Consider the following 15,990-nt stretch of genomic DNA (forward strand, 5'->3'; position numbering starts at 1 on the left):
CGGCGGCGGTGGCGGTGGCGGTGGCGGTAACATTGGCGGCGGTGGTGGCGGCGTTGGCGGCGGCGGCGGCGGCGGCGGTAGTAGTGGTGGTGGTGGTAGTGGTGGTAGTGGCGGCGGTGGTGGCGGTGGTAGCAGTGGTGGTAGCAGCAGCAGCAGCAGTAGCAGCATTAGCAGCAGCAGCAGTGGCGGCAGCGGCGGAGGTGCCGTCGGTGGCGCCGGTGGTGGCAACGGAAACGGCGGCGGCGGTGGCGGTGGCGGTGGTGGCGGCGGTGGCGGTGGTGGAGGTGGTGCCGGTGGTGGTAGTAGACAGAACGCGAGGGAGTCCCTGTCGGTGATCGTGCCACCTCAGGACGTGGACGTGGACTCGCGCGACGCCGACTCGGAGCTCCTCAGTCCGGGCAAGCTAACGCCGACGTCGGGGATAAGCGTCTCGGTCGCGAGTATGATCGACGCGACGGACTTCAGGGCGATGCAGCCGGAGCCGACCTATCAGACACTAACCTCGGTCGCGGAAAGGATGTCACCGCCTGGCTTCAGTCCGGGTTCCTCTTACGCGACCCTGACGCCGTTACAGCCGTTACCGCCGATCTCGACGATGAGCGACAAGTTTGTATACAGTGCACACGCGGCTGGCGGCGTCACCGGTAGTTTCGCGGTCATGCAAAACAACGGCCTCGGTAACATCGGCCTCGGGATGGGTAGCTCGCCGTACGCGTACGACAAATTGCCTTCGATGAGCATGTCGCCGCCGCACAATTATCCTTCTCCGGGCGCGGGCCTCCAGCCGAGTCCTTTGTCGCCGCAGAGCGCCTACAGTCAGAGCGGATTGAACTCGCCGCACAAGTCCGCCAGTCCTCACTACGATCCGGCCTTTTTGCCGAGGTTGCAGCAGAGCCCAGCGGCGTTGAGTCCAGCTTCGCCGCCGACCGTCTCGGCGACGGCCACTTTCGCGCCTTCTCATCATTCCCCGCCCACGCATTCGGTGCCCGCTGCCTCGCCACCACCTATGCAGGCCCAGCTGCAACAACAGCAACAACAGCAACAGCAACAGCAGCAACAGCAGCAGCAGCAGCAACAGCAACAGTCGATGCCGCAACAGACGATATCGCACACGCAGCACGTGCAACACACCTCGGTCGTTATGAAGACCGTTCCGCCACCCGGCAACGGGGCCGGTGAGGTCGAGGAGATCAACACGAAGGAACTCGCGCAGAGGATCAGCGCCGAATTGAAGAGGTACAGCATACCGCAAGCGATATTCGCCCAGAGGGTCCTGTGCCGTAGCCAGGGCACGCTCAGCGATCTACTGCGCAATCCGAAGCCGTGGTCGAAGCTCAAGAGCGGCCGCGAGACCTTCCGACGGATGTGGAAATGGCTACAGGAGCCAGAGTTTCAGAGAATGTCAGCCTTGCGGCTAGCAGGTTAGTCCTTCAGTCGAAATATCTCCTATGATACAGCGACACACTCCTTTTCTCGTCACCTTTATCTTTGCTAACCTCTCTAACTGGAACAGTGTCTGCAAATATACTTATAATTATATATTATGTCTATATTCTAACCAAAAAGAAGAAACAAAATCGCGCTATCGTCTCGAGCGCGCGCGCGCGTCTAATCCGTGAACGCGGTCTAATCCCTGATTTACGGCTTTCACGCGTATATCGTTGTCGTTCCCCGCGACGCGACGGATCCAGCGTGTCGCTCGCTTCGGGAATCTTTTCGTTATGATTCCCGCCTCGAATTTTGCCTTCATACTTGATCTTACCTTTGCCAATCGCGAATGCGAAATGCTTGCCAATCCGCTCAATAGATATGTACATATATCACCTTCTCAAACAGTTTCTATAGCTCCACGTCGAGTCGCGTTTTGCTCGGATATTTCCAAGCTACCCAAAACCTCTCGAAGTACTACGTCTCCGTAGAAAGCTAGTTTATACTGTTCGACAGATTCTGTTCGACTCGTGTCATAATTCTATTCTCCCTTGATCCCTAAAACGTTCAGAAGATCCCAAGATCGAATGTCGATCGTTATTTATTCGTTATCGTTATTTTATATCGTTATTTGGAACGACGAATACGACAAAGGATAACTGTCATATACGCCGAAGGATGTCCGGGTGACAAGAGGACGTGGTGGCTTCGTGAAAATCACAGAGATCACGGACAGTCGGAGGACGGACGGATAAAGAGAGGAAGCAGGGCGGTCTCCGTGTTTTGGAGACGGCCAGACGAAATCGGACGAGCGCGTGCACGCGCGTAAGAGACGCGGGCGGAAGCGCACACGTGGCACCCACGTGGAGAGGCGTTCCCTTCCATATCATTCAGAGATAGACGCGCGGAATAACACTTTTCGAATTCAACATCCTTTGCCCCGGCACAACAGCGCGTACAGGTATTGATCGTGGTCACGCGGTGTTCGTGGCCAGGCGCAGACGCGACCTCGACGACGCCATGTTCGCCATGCCGCCGCCACGCTGTCCGCCATCCCCTCTCCCGCCTTCCGACAACCCTTGTACCCTGTCCAACCGAGGAGCGTGTTATCTTCTGCTCTGTGTGATTTCGCGCCGGTGCGTGCGCCCTTCCGCCACTTCTTTCACATTTTTACTCGAACAAGTCACTCGATGACAGAATTATTTCCATCGTTTTGAGATTTTCCATTGGTCGCAAATGTCTTCTTTCAATGGTCTTCGATATCGAGATTTCACGATGGTGCGTGAAAATTTTTTCTTTACAATTATTATTTCATAAAAGATTTCTTCTCTTCGTTTCGGTTAGAGGTAAAATACTTGTAATTGCAATCTTGTATAGCGGCTATTGGAAATTCCGGTGGGATCTCAATAGGAGATGTTGACGCAGGGTATTGGTTTCTCGGTCTGTTTAGGTAACGAGGTTTAATGACCCGGCGAATCGTTGATTGATGATCTAAGTTTCAACGGCTCATGGTTTTAGTTTATACAATTCGAATAGGTTCTCTGACTTCTAATCATCTTCTTGTAGTGGCATATATATATATGTATATATAGAAAGAGTCATTTTCTGATTACAGGGGAATAGGAGATGAACAGAGAATAAACGATAGTAGTAACATCTGTTCCAACACATTGACTATTGTCTGTCTTCTCCTTTTAATTACAAGTCTTTTACGATAACGTACGAAAACGAAAACAAAAACGTCATCAATTTTCGAATCAACAGCCACGATGGCAACATTACTTATTGCTATACAATAGACGCAACGCAACGTAAACGTTAGTCATAGCTGTGCTGATATCGGCTGAAATTTTCTCTATTCAACTCCAAATCTTTGACCCTATTTGCTATCAATCCCAATGACCAAAACTAGTCGCTATTTCAGACGAGAAATGACTTTTCTGATTCCAACTGTCGCGTATATAGCAAAGAAGGTCAAGACACAGAGATGGCAGGGGGTCAGAAATAAGAAAAGCAAACTCGCGTACAGGGAGGACAAACATTTCTCCCAAGCAGCGAGCTCTATTCTCACCCTCTTTCCGCCGTTCCTTTTGTACGATGGCAAAGGCGTAAAGATAATGTCGAGGAGGGGCCAGTAACTATTCTGTAGCCAGTCGAAGCGCTTCCTCCATTCTCCCTTTCGCTCCTTAAAGCCTCGCATAAGGGTCGCGGAAAGGCCAGGAGCGGGGAGCCAGAAGAAAGCGTGGAAGAAAAGGTGGCAGTAGCAAAGGGTTCGTCGACGAAACAATGCTGGGAGAAGAAGGGTTCGATCCAATGCCCTTCAGATTAGAGTCCCCGCCATTGTTTCTCACGTTTCTTTTTCGCTCCGTTTCCAAGTGTCTTGGTGTCGTCTCATTAAAAACACGTTCGAAAGTGGCGCGCGCGCGAAACACAGGCGGTCACCCCCTTGGGAATCCTCAGGATCTCAGTCATCCCCTTTTCTAGGAAGACAACCCATGGTAAAGGTTATTCGATTCCTCGATCGATTCTTCTTGTCATTTTTCTTGAAGAAATTTGCGTGCAATAGAATTCTATTTCTATTTGTAATCTGCACGCATCGGGGCAACGGTTTATACAACTGGATTTTATACAATACTGCCATTCTAAAATAAAATATTCTAGTTTCAAGGTACATATCGATCGAAATATTTGAAGTTTCTCGTATTTTTCATCTGTTTTTAAATAAGCTTACATTATATGTATAGGTTGTTGCAAAATAATGACCAATATTTTTAATCGTTCCTTCAGTTTCCGAGTGGTAGATAAAGACATTTTAATCAAGGAGGGCAGAACAATAGCAGTTCATGTTTCGATAAATAAATTCAGCCGGCGGTTCGTTTAATAGAACAATAACTAAATAATTTTATTCCAATAAATACACCGCGGATGCTTATGCATTTATGAGAAACATAAATGAGAAAATGTATATAATATTCAAAAAACGCATAAAATATTTAGAATAAAATAATCTTTATAATATATAATAGATGAAATAAATCTCCTGCTTAGCCTCTATTTCTTTAGTTGCGTTCATAAAGATATAAAATTGTCTAAATATTCGTATGTTTCCAATAAATGGAATTTCGATAAATTCAGTCACACTGTCAATTACCAGAATATTCTTCTTCTGTAAATACGAAAGTATCGTGACAGAAAAATGTAACAAATATCAAATGGAAACGAATAAATTTATCGAGAATTATTCAAGGCAGATATTTTGAAGTTTCCGTTAGTCGAAATTTTGGTCAGCTGATCGTACGACATAAATATTTGATTTTGCTTCGCATTTTCATCAACGCGTAGTTTTCTCAGAACTAGAAGCTAAAATTTCCTCAAGGAAACTACGATTGTTACAAATGAAGAGGACGACTGCGATACCTAAGAACGCTTTCGTTTCGCGGCAACTCGTGCACAGCCGTTATGTATACGGCCTCGTAAATGATTCAGAGCGAGGATCGATGGGAAAGCGGTGCTAATTCCAGTCCCCGTATCTTCGGTTTGTACGCTTGCAATAATGGACGCGCGGCTGTAGTAATAGTCGTATCGATCGTGCCGCGAACTCCAAAGCAACAAACGTTTCGCATTCACCAGCTTTTTCTTTTTTCTCAACCGTACTCCAGTCGATCCTTCGACGCTGTGCCAACCGAATCTTCACGAGCGAATTCAATTTAGACTTTCGATCGGTCTAATTTCGATACGAAAATTCGGTCGAACATGGTTATAGAACGCGGTCGTATCTTTTTTCATCCAAAGACTCCACTTTTTTCTAGCGTATCTCTCCGCGAATCCATAACGCGATGCAACGTTTAACGGGAGAAAAGGTATCGTTGACGACTCGTGCAAACGCCAAGATCGATTGTTCTCTCGATTGTAAAAACACATTCGACGTGTTTTTTTCCTTCGTTTTCCGTGCTCCATCTATTCGTAGATCGCAGAAACGTCATCGGCGACCTCATTACCGTTCAGCCTTTAACCTTGAGGCGACTTTTTCCTGAAAGAAGCAAGCCTCTAATTTAAACTTCATTAACTATGCCTGTAACACGCGTTCCAAGAGGAAACAGCATCGACGAAGATCGAAAATGATAAATCATTTGGCGGTAGATGAAACCTCTACTAGCATTCCATTCCTTCAATATTCGTAAGAACATAGTAAAATATGCGAAATTGCATATACGTTCATAATCTAATGCGATTTACGTAGGTGGGTTTTAGTTTTACGAACAAGTAGACGAATGAAAGGATCGCCGGAATTTATATTGGAAATTCGTTTTTATCGAAGTCGTGGCAGCTACTGATCGAAATTTATTCGATAATGACTGTCTCTGACTTGCCTCTGACTGTCATTTGCGCTTAATCGCGTTCACCGGTGTTATCGATCGTTAAAACGGGTCAGGTACATTAGTTACAGAGCCAGCGGGTCTCTCCTGTCCACGTATTTACTTTTCCCCACCCTGATGTGTCATTATCCGTCCTCGTAACTGCGTCTCTGATTTCGGTTTCCGTGATCGGTGCTCTTTCAGCTCGCGTGCCAACTTTCGCCCAGGGAAAATTGCCAGATTCGTCGTCCGAGCGGTTCCCGATTTTACAATCAACTTCGCTGTTTCAAGCATCGATACGAGACGGATTTTTAATTTGTTTAGACTTTTAGTTTGGGTTTCTGGTTTTAGATTTTCGGATATCTTCGTGGCTCAAAGTTTACAGCTTCGAGGTTACATTTACCTTTGTCTTATTTGTTGGTATCCCTGTGATATGAATTTTTGCATATTTTTCCGACATTGAGAACATCGAAATTTGGGTATTTGAATTGACTCAGCTAAAAGTCGGCCAAAATACTCAAGCTGAATGAATTCAGAATTTTTGTGCAACCAGTCGTCAAAGTTTCAGCGATTCAATGCCAAAAATTTGATCGGGATAGATCTAAAAATTTGAGCTTACTTTCAAGCTTATTGTTAGATAGTCGATGATCGTGCAGGCATGCCAGCAGATCCCATCCGGTTCTAATCGTGGCCACGCGATGCTCGCGCGCGAAAGAAATTACAGATGCGAGTGACAGCTGGCTGGAAAGGTGTCGTTCGCAGGCCCGAAACGCAAGGAATAAAGAAATGGCGGCAAGAAACGAAGAGATATCGAGAATAGGAGGGGAGGGACGAAGGGAGAGAGAGAGAGAGAAAACGGTCGTGTAAGCAGTAACTGCCGTAAGCAACGGGGACGAGTGACGTCACGGCCCCTCGTGGTACCCACATCATCTGTCGTCGTTGTAGAGGTGCTCCGAGAAGCGACAACGAAAAAGAAAAAAAAAAAAAGATAAAAAAGGAAAGGAAAAATATTCAAGAGATCGGCGCCTCGTTTCAAGGATGCGTTCTCGTACGCGCAAGGATCACTTCCTGCGAACCTCTCCTCACCCTTTCTTTCTGTCTATTCATTCGCGTATTTCTGTTTTCGTTCCGCGTTCACGATCTGCTCCATAAAATCGAAGGTGGATCCCTCGAGTCTCTCTCGTGCTCCCTTGTGACCTCGATTCCGCTGCTCCTGATAACGCCCTCGTGGCCGTTTGCTGGCAGCTGCTCCCGTTTTGATTCTATTCGATTTGGGCTGTTGCGAGTTTGCCACCGGAGTCCTGTCGAGAGATGGTAATTTACCGGTGAAACTTCTTCGCGTGGAAGGGATGTGCCGGTGTATAGATTTTAGGTAGTATTTACTCGGAGTTACGACACTGTGTCAAAGCCTCTACGATAGCATGGAAATTCTCGTCTCTTAAATAGAGACCTAATTGTTAGTCGTTGTGACCGATCAAAGAGCGATGGGAGATGCAGAAGGAGTTCTTTAAAGCGTTCTTTTAATTTTTGCGATTGAAAAAACAGAGGGAAAAAATGATATCGAGAGAAGATTCATCGTTGGCGTAGTGAAAAATCTCGTGGAAGCACGTGCGTTGGTGCTCGAAACGCGTTTCCTCTCGTCACGGACAATAAAGAGCAATCGATGCGGGCTTTTACGCGACGAAGAGGACGCGCAGCGTGGTGACCGCCGCGGTTTCCGGCCCGTAGTCACAGGACAATTATTTTCAACGTGCTGGCTCCCCTGTTCCCTCGCAAGATTCCTCCTTTTCCAAGTATAGAATGTCCCCTATGCGCATGGCGACCGCTTCGTTTATTAATAACAATCGAAGACGCCGAAACCCGACTACGCTGGGATTTTTCATAAAACTCAACTCTCTCCGGTATAGAAAATATAATGTAATTTTTAAGTATATACATTTGAAGTATAATTCGAAGCACGTTGCACGTGGTCAAGGCTCACCGTGAAAAAATCTCATTTTTATAGTTGAAAGTTTCAGAAGGAAAACAATCCTTGTTCGCGTTTCTCTTTGTCTAAAAAGGGGAAAGAATGCTGTGATATCTTTAATCTCGCTGTGTCTCTTAGTCATTTCCGACATGATCAAGAGATTGGAAAATGACGTAATAATTCAATCTCTAATTCGCGTAATCTAGTCCAAATTGGCATCGTTATTCGCTAACTTTGTCTGAACGAATTTATCTAATTTTCAAACGACTCTAGCCCGTGATAATATCGTTGGGATGAACATAGAGGTTGAACGAACACAGGAGGAAGATGGAAACGGGTTCCAGGTAGTCGTGATCGCAGCACGCGCCGAAACACGACACTGATCGTTCAAAGAGGCCATACATGCGCTCGCATGTGCGATTCGTACGTGACGCTGACGCATGGCCAGTGAATTCCGCGCGTCTTGAATTGCCTATAGGCCATCGTTTTCGTGTGACATCCTGTCTGGCTTCGCGCAAACTTCGTTTCCATTTTCTATCGGTAAAATTCAGGGCAGATGTTTGTTTCGCAAAAATTTAAGTATTTCAATACGATGTTTTCGAAATGTTCCATGCGAAAGAATATCGTTCATTCGCTAGGCATGTGACACGACCGAGAAAAATAAATTTCATGGGAAATCTGTCTAGAATGAAATGTTTGAAACGAAAAATTATTAACATCAGGAACCCGGATATTTTATCTCATTGCAAATTCCACTGGTGATTATTTTAGCTTCCTTATTTATATCTACCTTTTAGTTAAATTATTTTCATTAGTTTCATTAACTATTTCTCATCGAAGTACCGAATGTACTTTGCGAATGAATCGCTTATTCAGTCGTGTTATACATAATTTTTAACAATTGTATCGAGTACGATACTTTTCGAGTCTTGAGAGTTTCTTAGGCGTTAAAACAGCTCCCTTGTATAAATATTACTTACATTACAAACATTACATTTATAGAGTTAATGTTTAAAGATTTCTAGAACGAACAATTTCAAAAGTGTATCACCTCCGTAGAAAACCGATGATATTACCTTCGATTCTCCGTTTAACTCCGCACGAAGGATTATCCCGTTACACCATGAATTTTATCTCGATCTATATATCTGTCAAAGCGATCCTTTTAAACAAAAGGTCAGAGGTATTCTTTCACAAAGCTCGAAGCTTCGATTTCTTCTCTGGAAACCTCTGTTTTTAACTATAGATATATCCAAAGATTGCAAACTTAATAATAATTTGCTCTATTTTCGTTAATCAAAATTTGACCTTTTACAAAAAAAAGAAACTCCAACCTCTTTGACAGTTCGTATATAGCTCAGAGAGTATCTTTTTTATCCATTTTACATTTCAAAACTATCGATCGGTGATTCTGCAATTCGAAGAAGCAACGTTATACATACATATAACATCGCGAGCACGAGGGCAGTCACGATTCAAAAGCGGCACGAAATCGATCGATGGAAACTGCCTAGACTACCGAGGGCATTAAACATCGATCCCCCTGGGAAAATCGATTTTTTCCAGAGCCGACAGTGCACGCGCCAGAATCGCATCCCGGTCGAGCAAGTTTGTTTTCGGATAGCCGTCGACCGAAAGAAAAGGCTATTCGGTAAATAAGCGGTGAATGGCCGCCACAAGGGGAACCAAGGTGCAGATGTCACGTTGGCGAACACCTTTTCTGGAACAGCTGTTACGTCGATCTACGGCCTAGGAAAATCCTGACCTTCCACCTCTCGTTTCACCTTTTATGACCCTAGCTGATTATTAAATCTAAGAATTCAATTCTGAAAGAGGAGCTGCTTGTAAACGTCGAATTCTCGGACACGTAGTTTGCTAGCTCGTAGTTTGACTACTTGATAGCTGGCAAAAACTGTAATTGCTTGTTTTGTCGGTTGATTGAATTTCTGAATCGTGCTGGAGGTTTTGTTTCGATCAGGGAATTCCTACGATTCTTCTGGTTTCGATTAGGGAATGTGATTTTCATTGTAATTGCGATATAACGAAGGTTAGATGTGCTTATGGCTTTTGTTGCAGTTCATGGCGCAGTGAAAAGATTTAAATTATCCGATTTCCATTAGGGAGTTTTAGTGGTTCTCGCAGTAATTGTGTTAAATGTTCTTTCGAATTTTGTCGCAATTTGTGATGAAATGAAAAAATCCCAATTTTGCCACAAATGATTAAGATTTCTCTGATTATTTTATGTAAATAGTGTTGCGATGAAAAGGTAACACACATAACAAAATATAGACGGATAAAAAGACAAAATAGATTTGTCGACTTAGTCAGGTGGTAAATTATCGAACGAGTATCGAAGAATCGAGCATGTCCGATCATAGTCAAAGTAACTCTCTAAATACCGAAGAGGAAGAGCGGCGATGTATTTGTTCCTGCTATGAACGTTGATTTTCACGTCGCGTTCTCGCGAAGGCATTGTCGCGGTCGCTGGAAGCGCGGCTCGAATTAAACTTCACTCAGGTCGTTGATAAACGAAAGGCGACACTGGTATGTTTTACGATAAGCCCGATCTCCTCGAACGACACGGCTCGGTAAACGTTAACAAGAATTCTTTCGCGTCGAACCAAGAAAAAAAAGAGTGCCATTGACTGCCGGTGATGGTCGCGAGTCACGACTCTCGTTCCGATGTTTCAGAAGCGACTCGCCTTGATCTAGAACGAAAAACGTCGAATCTTCCCCGTTGTTTACGAGAGTTCTTTCGAATTTTCTTTCCGCGATAACTTTGAGCAATTCGCCTGACTTTTCCAAATATTATCCTCGTATCATCTTTCTTCGAATTCGTAGAAAGATTTTAAGCTTCGAAAGTTCTTTCAAACCTGGAAAGTAACAAATTCCGGCAATTACAAAATGTCGTTCATCCCGTAGAATCTTCAATAATTTACATATGTACCTTCTACTGTAATAAAAGTTTCAAAGATTTCTTCAACCTTCTGAAACTTTCAAAGGGACACCATATATCCTGATTAAAGTTACCTAAAACGAAAGTCTTCGACGTATCGACAAAAGAACAAATAAAAGAAGAAAAAGGAATAAAAAAACCTTAAAGTGTCATCGAATCTATTCAAAGAAACTCGCTAACGAAGTCGATTTCGCGACGAACATCATCGAATCTCCTGTCAAGGGTTGGGCGTAGGAAAAAGAGAAAAAAAGGGAGAAATATTTCCGGAAAGTTTCGTGATGAATTCTCCCTGAAACTGCCTTCCGCGAGCTGACTCATCCTCCACGTCATGCATGCGGTATATGCCTATGTACACCACGCGGAACACGTATTACACAAAGTCTCTTTCTCTCTCTTCATCGCATTTGCAACAGACACACACACACACACACACACATACACACATACACACGGAAAGAGAGAGGGAAAGAGAGAGAAAACTAACACAAGTACGCAGCCACGAGGTTGTAGCGGCCCTCCTTCCTCTCTCTTTCTTTCTTTCTTTCTCTCTTTCTCTCTGTCTCTCGCTTTCTACCCTCTTTTCCAGCACGTAGACGTAGCGTAACAGGGTTCTCAGTGGGAACCGGCTTACTGTTACGAGGCATACATGTCAGTCTGCTACTGTTACGTACGTGACTCGCGTATGTACAGGCTGGTACCACCACCGTGGAAGGGGGATGATTCTTCGCGAAGGGGCAGAAGGGAAGAAGGAGAGAGGAAGAGGGGTAACAAAGAGGAGAGAAAGAGGAAAGGAAAGCTCGCGTCGGCCCTCGACTCTTTTTGCGGCACCGGCTCGTTCCCGTTCCGTTTCGTGTTAACACTCGCGCGCACGGTTAATGATTAGTTCGCGCCGCGTTTCGCCGGATCTACCAGCCGCTGATGGCTGTTATTCAACGTCGAGATCGGGACTCGAACTTGTCAGTCGTAACCCTCTCCACCCCCAGGCGACTCTCGTCGTATTCAGGTTTTCTTCGATTGAGTTCGAGTGCCTCGATGGAAATTGTTTATTGCGACATCGAAACGACAATTTCAAGTGGATTTCGTGATCGAACATCGGATTCTAGGGGTGAGTTTAGGATAGTCGCGTTTCTCAAGGGTCGTAGTTCGTTGTCTCGCACCGATTAGCCGGCTCGTTCCTTAATAAACGATTTCTATAATTATAATAACGTATCTGTAATAATATCTCTGATTAGAATTTGTGCGTTCTTCGAGACGTCAATCTCAATCATCACGAAACTAGTTTTATTGCTTTTGACTTTCGTCTCGTTTCCTTTGGTTGTTATTCTATTTAACTTTGATAGTTATCGATGAACTCAAAAAAAAAAAGGCGAGATGTTCCTTCATTCCGAGTTTCCAGCGCGGACCAGACTTGGGAACAATTTACAACTTTGTACAATCATTTCGTCGTATATCCGGATGATTATTCAATACTGGTTGGTGAAATTGTTCGGGACGTTCGTTGAAGACACAATGGGGGATGATCGAGTGTCTTTCAATTTCGTCTGAAACGAAGAAACTTACGAGGGGTGACTCGAGAACGCACTTCCTGAAGCGGTTTAAATACTTCGTTTAGAAACTTATCTTTCGAATTTCGTTTAATTGGGTCCAAGTATCCTTGTCATCGATTACCATACCACTATAGATATTATCTGGTACGAGAAGAAACATCCCTTGGAGAAATATCTTCAACTTTCGCAACATGACAAACCCTTGTAAAAAGGAGATTTATATCTCAATTAAAAGCATTACAGACTGGTGTGTTTTGGAAAAGTCTTACATCTAGATTAAATTTTATGTTCAATGTTCAGCGTAGTCTCTTTTTCTTTCTATAGAATCTTGGTTATTTCTGTACAGTTGCCAAAAGCATCAGGAGATTGTAAAAAGATTTAAAAAAACAATTTATTTTCTTCGAGATGATCACTCGCCTTTTCTCCTTACATCCCATAAAATAAACCAACGAGAATCACTCGTGAATGCCCCCCGTCATCATTCGAAGATCGGAAGTCTACATGGAAGATCGCAGCGAGCTGGTCTCAGAAGAATCTGCAAAGCTAAAAAGAAAAAGACAAAAAGAGAAAGGAAAAAGAAAGAAAAGACGAAATTGTAAAGAAACACGCCTGGTCTCGAGGCGTCAAGCGTGAAATCGATATCTCGTGGGGTTCATCGAGTCCCAAACAGCCGGAACACGTTTTTCCGAATACCTGTTCGTCTCGAGCCAGCCAAACAGATAGACAAAGACACGCACCACGAATCGATCTACGTTTCGCGATATCGGCAATTGCAATGGTTTCGTTCCGCGTTTCTTTCGCCGACTTTTCCTTTCAGTTTGCCCGCGAACACCTTCCTTCTCTTTCCCTTCGATCGCTCCCTCCGCTTCCGGTATCTTCGATGGAGATTCGTTTTCTACCCTTTGCTACCTTCTCCTTCTGGTTTTTTCTGTTCATTTCTCTTACCACTCTATTGTGTTCTGTTGCTTCTATTTCTTTTTTTTCAGTTTTACAGTGAACTGTTTTTTGGAAAGTATAATGTCAACCGGTTGGTGTCTTCGAAGTTGAGGTCGGCTACGAATCGCGATAAAGAGATGATATTTTATCGCGAGCGGGATGACGAGTTAGTCAATCGATCTTTGGTATTGATAGAATCTCTAGAAGTTTTCGAGTAACGAATAGGACACGCGTGGAGATGGAAGAATCTTTTGCATAACGACGAGAAAATGTAATATTTTTAGATCAATATTTTGCAACGATGAGCGTAGAACATGTTTGATTTTATAATTATAAGTCACCTTTTCGATAATGAAATAAGGATCGTGCTTCGAAGACGCCCTCGATCGGCCAACCTTTAGTTTGTATCGATAAGTTACCGAGTACCTCTTAAGCGAACGCGTGACATACCCCTGCTTTGTGTTTTATGATTTCTTTCTCGGCACGTTTTGTCTCTTTTCCCGATTTTCTTCAGTTTGTTCGAACAAGGAAACGGAGAACGAAGTCACGTACTACGGGAGAAAGAACGATCGGAGAAGAGAGAGAGAATCGAAACGGTCGCGCCGCACCGCTCTCGATGATTTTCGTCGTCTCACCCTTCCCTTAACTGCACCCCGGCGCGAAATAAATATCTGAATCGTTTCCTGGCGTCTCATTAGTTCTGCAATCTTTTCGTTCCTTTCTTTGCTGAAGATTCGCGTCGTAAATTTGGTTCTTAAGCTTATTTAGAAAAGAACACTTAGACAATTCGAAATTCCAAGTGTAATTTTGGAAATGTAAATACTTGGAATTTTTGAAAGTTGAAAAACTCGAAAATTTGAGAAGTTGGAACATTGAAAATCGTATTTGAAAATATGGGAACATGGGAAAATTTCGAAACTCGAAAATTCCAGCGTTAGATTTCCAACATTTGAAAATTGTAAACTTTGGACGTTCAAAAATTTGAAATTTCGAGTGTCGGATAATTTGAAAGTTCAACAAATTTTGACTCGATCTTTAACTTTAATGCAAAGAAATTCAACTTTCACGCATGAAACGAAGGGCAAGGGAGGCGTCGAAAATCAAAGCGCGGGTGTGAGCGAGACGCGAAAGAAATTATAAGGCGAGGGTATACCGCGCTATGACGGAACGTCACCAACGCAAACTGATTTGAAGTTTAAACGCAAGGTGTGTGTCTATCGGTTTGGTTTTAGCCCTGAGCAACTGCTCTGAAAGCGGAGGCGAGCCGGAAGCCATGCTGGATATCCACCACCCAGGAACCGGTCTCGAGTCTCATCACCAACAGTTTCACAACTCATATGGTAATATCAAAATACATCACTTTAATATTTTACTTAAATTACACATCTTCCATCGTCAAATAGATAGACAGACAAATAAAAATATAACTATGTAGATTATCCCAAAGAAACCTTCCCTCTTCGTCGAGGGTTCGTCGCAACAGAATTTTCCTTTCACCGCCAATGAGCTGATGATGAAAGTAGAAATGTGCTTTATTTAAATAATTGGAAGAAAACGTAGGAATCATTTGTAATGTTTTTATTATAGCGCCTTAGAAGCTGCAAATGTCACAAAGAATAGATTATTGGTCGAAATCGCGAGAATTTTATTCCGATGTCCAATCACCTCTGAAACTTAGCGATTATTCACAAAATCTTGTCCTCCTAAATATTTTTAATAAATCTAAAAGCTAGATAAACGATTACATCCTTAGCGTAGCCATTTTAAAGCCCTTTTAGATTTATCATTCAGCCATCTTAACAGTAGATTCTCGCGAATGCTTGATCCAGCGTTTTATCGGCTATTGATATCTTACGTCGCGTCGCGTCGCGTGGAATCGTGGGTGAAAGCTTTTGGGGAACCAAGGCATATCGTTCTCATCCTTTTCTTTTTATTTTTATTGCCTTTCCTGTTTTACTCAACATATGTATCATTCATATAGATTTTTCGGTCTGATCGATATTTCAAACGATCCTTGTCGCGTATAATCTCAGGCTAACCATTTAATAATTCGGTAGCTGATAAATTGGGTCGTGAATTTTCGTTCTCTGAAAAAAAGGCTAAGAATCAAACGAACGCTGTCCCGTTAGAAATTAACCAGTGTTATTTGGGTTTAGAACGAGCTGTCTGTTCGCCTTCGAATTAATTAAGGATACATAGATTTCTATATTCTAAATTTTATAATACATCTAACATTATTCATTTTTTCAATGAAATTATATTCCTTGTAATTCGTTTTAGCTATTGAAAACGTTAAAACTTCCTTTTCATCATATCTCACGATAGATATAAATATTCGAAAAATTATACAGGCTTTAATATTCCGATAGTCTGTGCATGATAAAAGTGAAAATATATACAGATACAACCGTCCAAAAATGTTAGGATGGTCATTGTTTCGATTTCAAAATTGGAAAAAATTAAATATATAATAAAGATATAAAGATATGGGTATTTGCACGATAAAGAAAGTATATATACGCTTCTATTATATTAACGTTTTTATTAAAACATGCGTACAATTAAAAATTCGCAACGTACACGAAATGTCAAGGTAGTGCAGAAGGTTGTACAGAAAAGGAGAACATTAAGATAAAGAGAAAAGCAAACTTCTAATTTCGAAAATATTTCAAATGACGGTTGAATGATATATAGCTTTCTTTTTTTTTTTTTTAAAGGAAAGGGCATTATTTCATTTGCCTTATGAAATTATTTGTATCATTCACATTTTTATCATTATAGATGGAATCACTGTCAAAAATT

At 43.1% G+C, this 15,990-nt stretch overlaps 1 protein-coding gene across 6 annotated transcripts in view; it reads left to right on the forward strand.

Annotated features, from left to right (window-relative positions):
• Nucleotides 1–15,990, forward strand: part of LOC126917235 (one cut domain family member 2-like) — a 216,368-nt gene that overhangs the window by 1,820 nt on the left and 198,558 nt on the right. For 4 of the 6 annotated variants that reach the window (XM_050723924.1, XM_050723927.1, XM_050723928.1 and 1 more), the window contains exons 1-2: nt 1–1,421; nt 14,421–14,528. The exon at nt 1–1,421 is cut by the window's left edge. In XM_050723924.1, the coding sequence (XP_050579881.1) occupies nt 1–1,421; nt 14,421–14,528 (1,529 nt within the window). The remainder of the gene's footprint in view (nt 1,422–14,420; nt 14,529–15,990) is intronic. The other 2 variants (XM_050723930.1, XM_050723925.1) reach the window with 1 other exon arrangement.

The sequence above is a fragment of the Bombus affinis genome, chromosome 6 (assembly GCF_024516045.1).
Source record: "Bombus affinis isolate iyBomAffi1 chromosome 6, iyBomAffi1.2, whole genome shotgun sequence".
In the NCBI taxonomy this organism is placed as follows: domain Eukaryota; kingdom Metazoa; phylum Arthropoda; class Insecta; order Hymenoptera; family Apidae; genus Bombus; species Bombus affinis.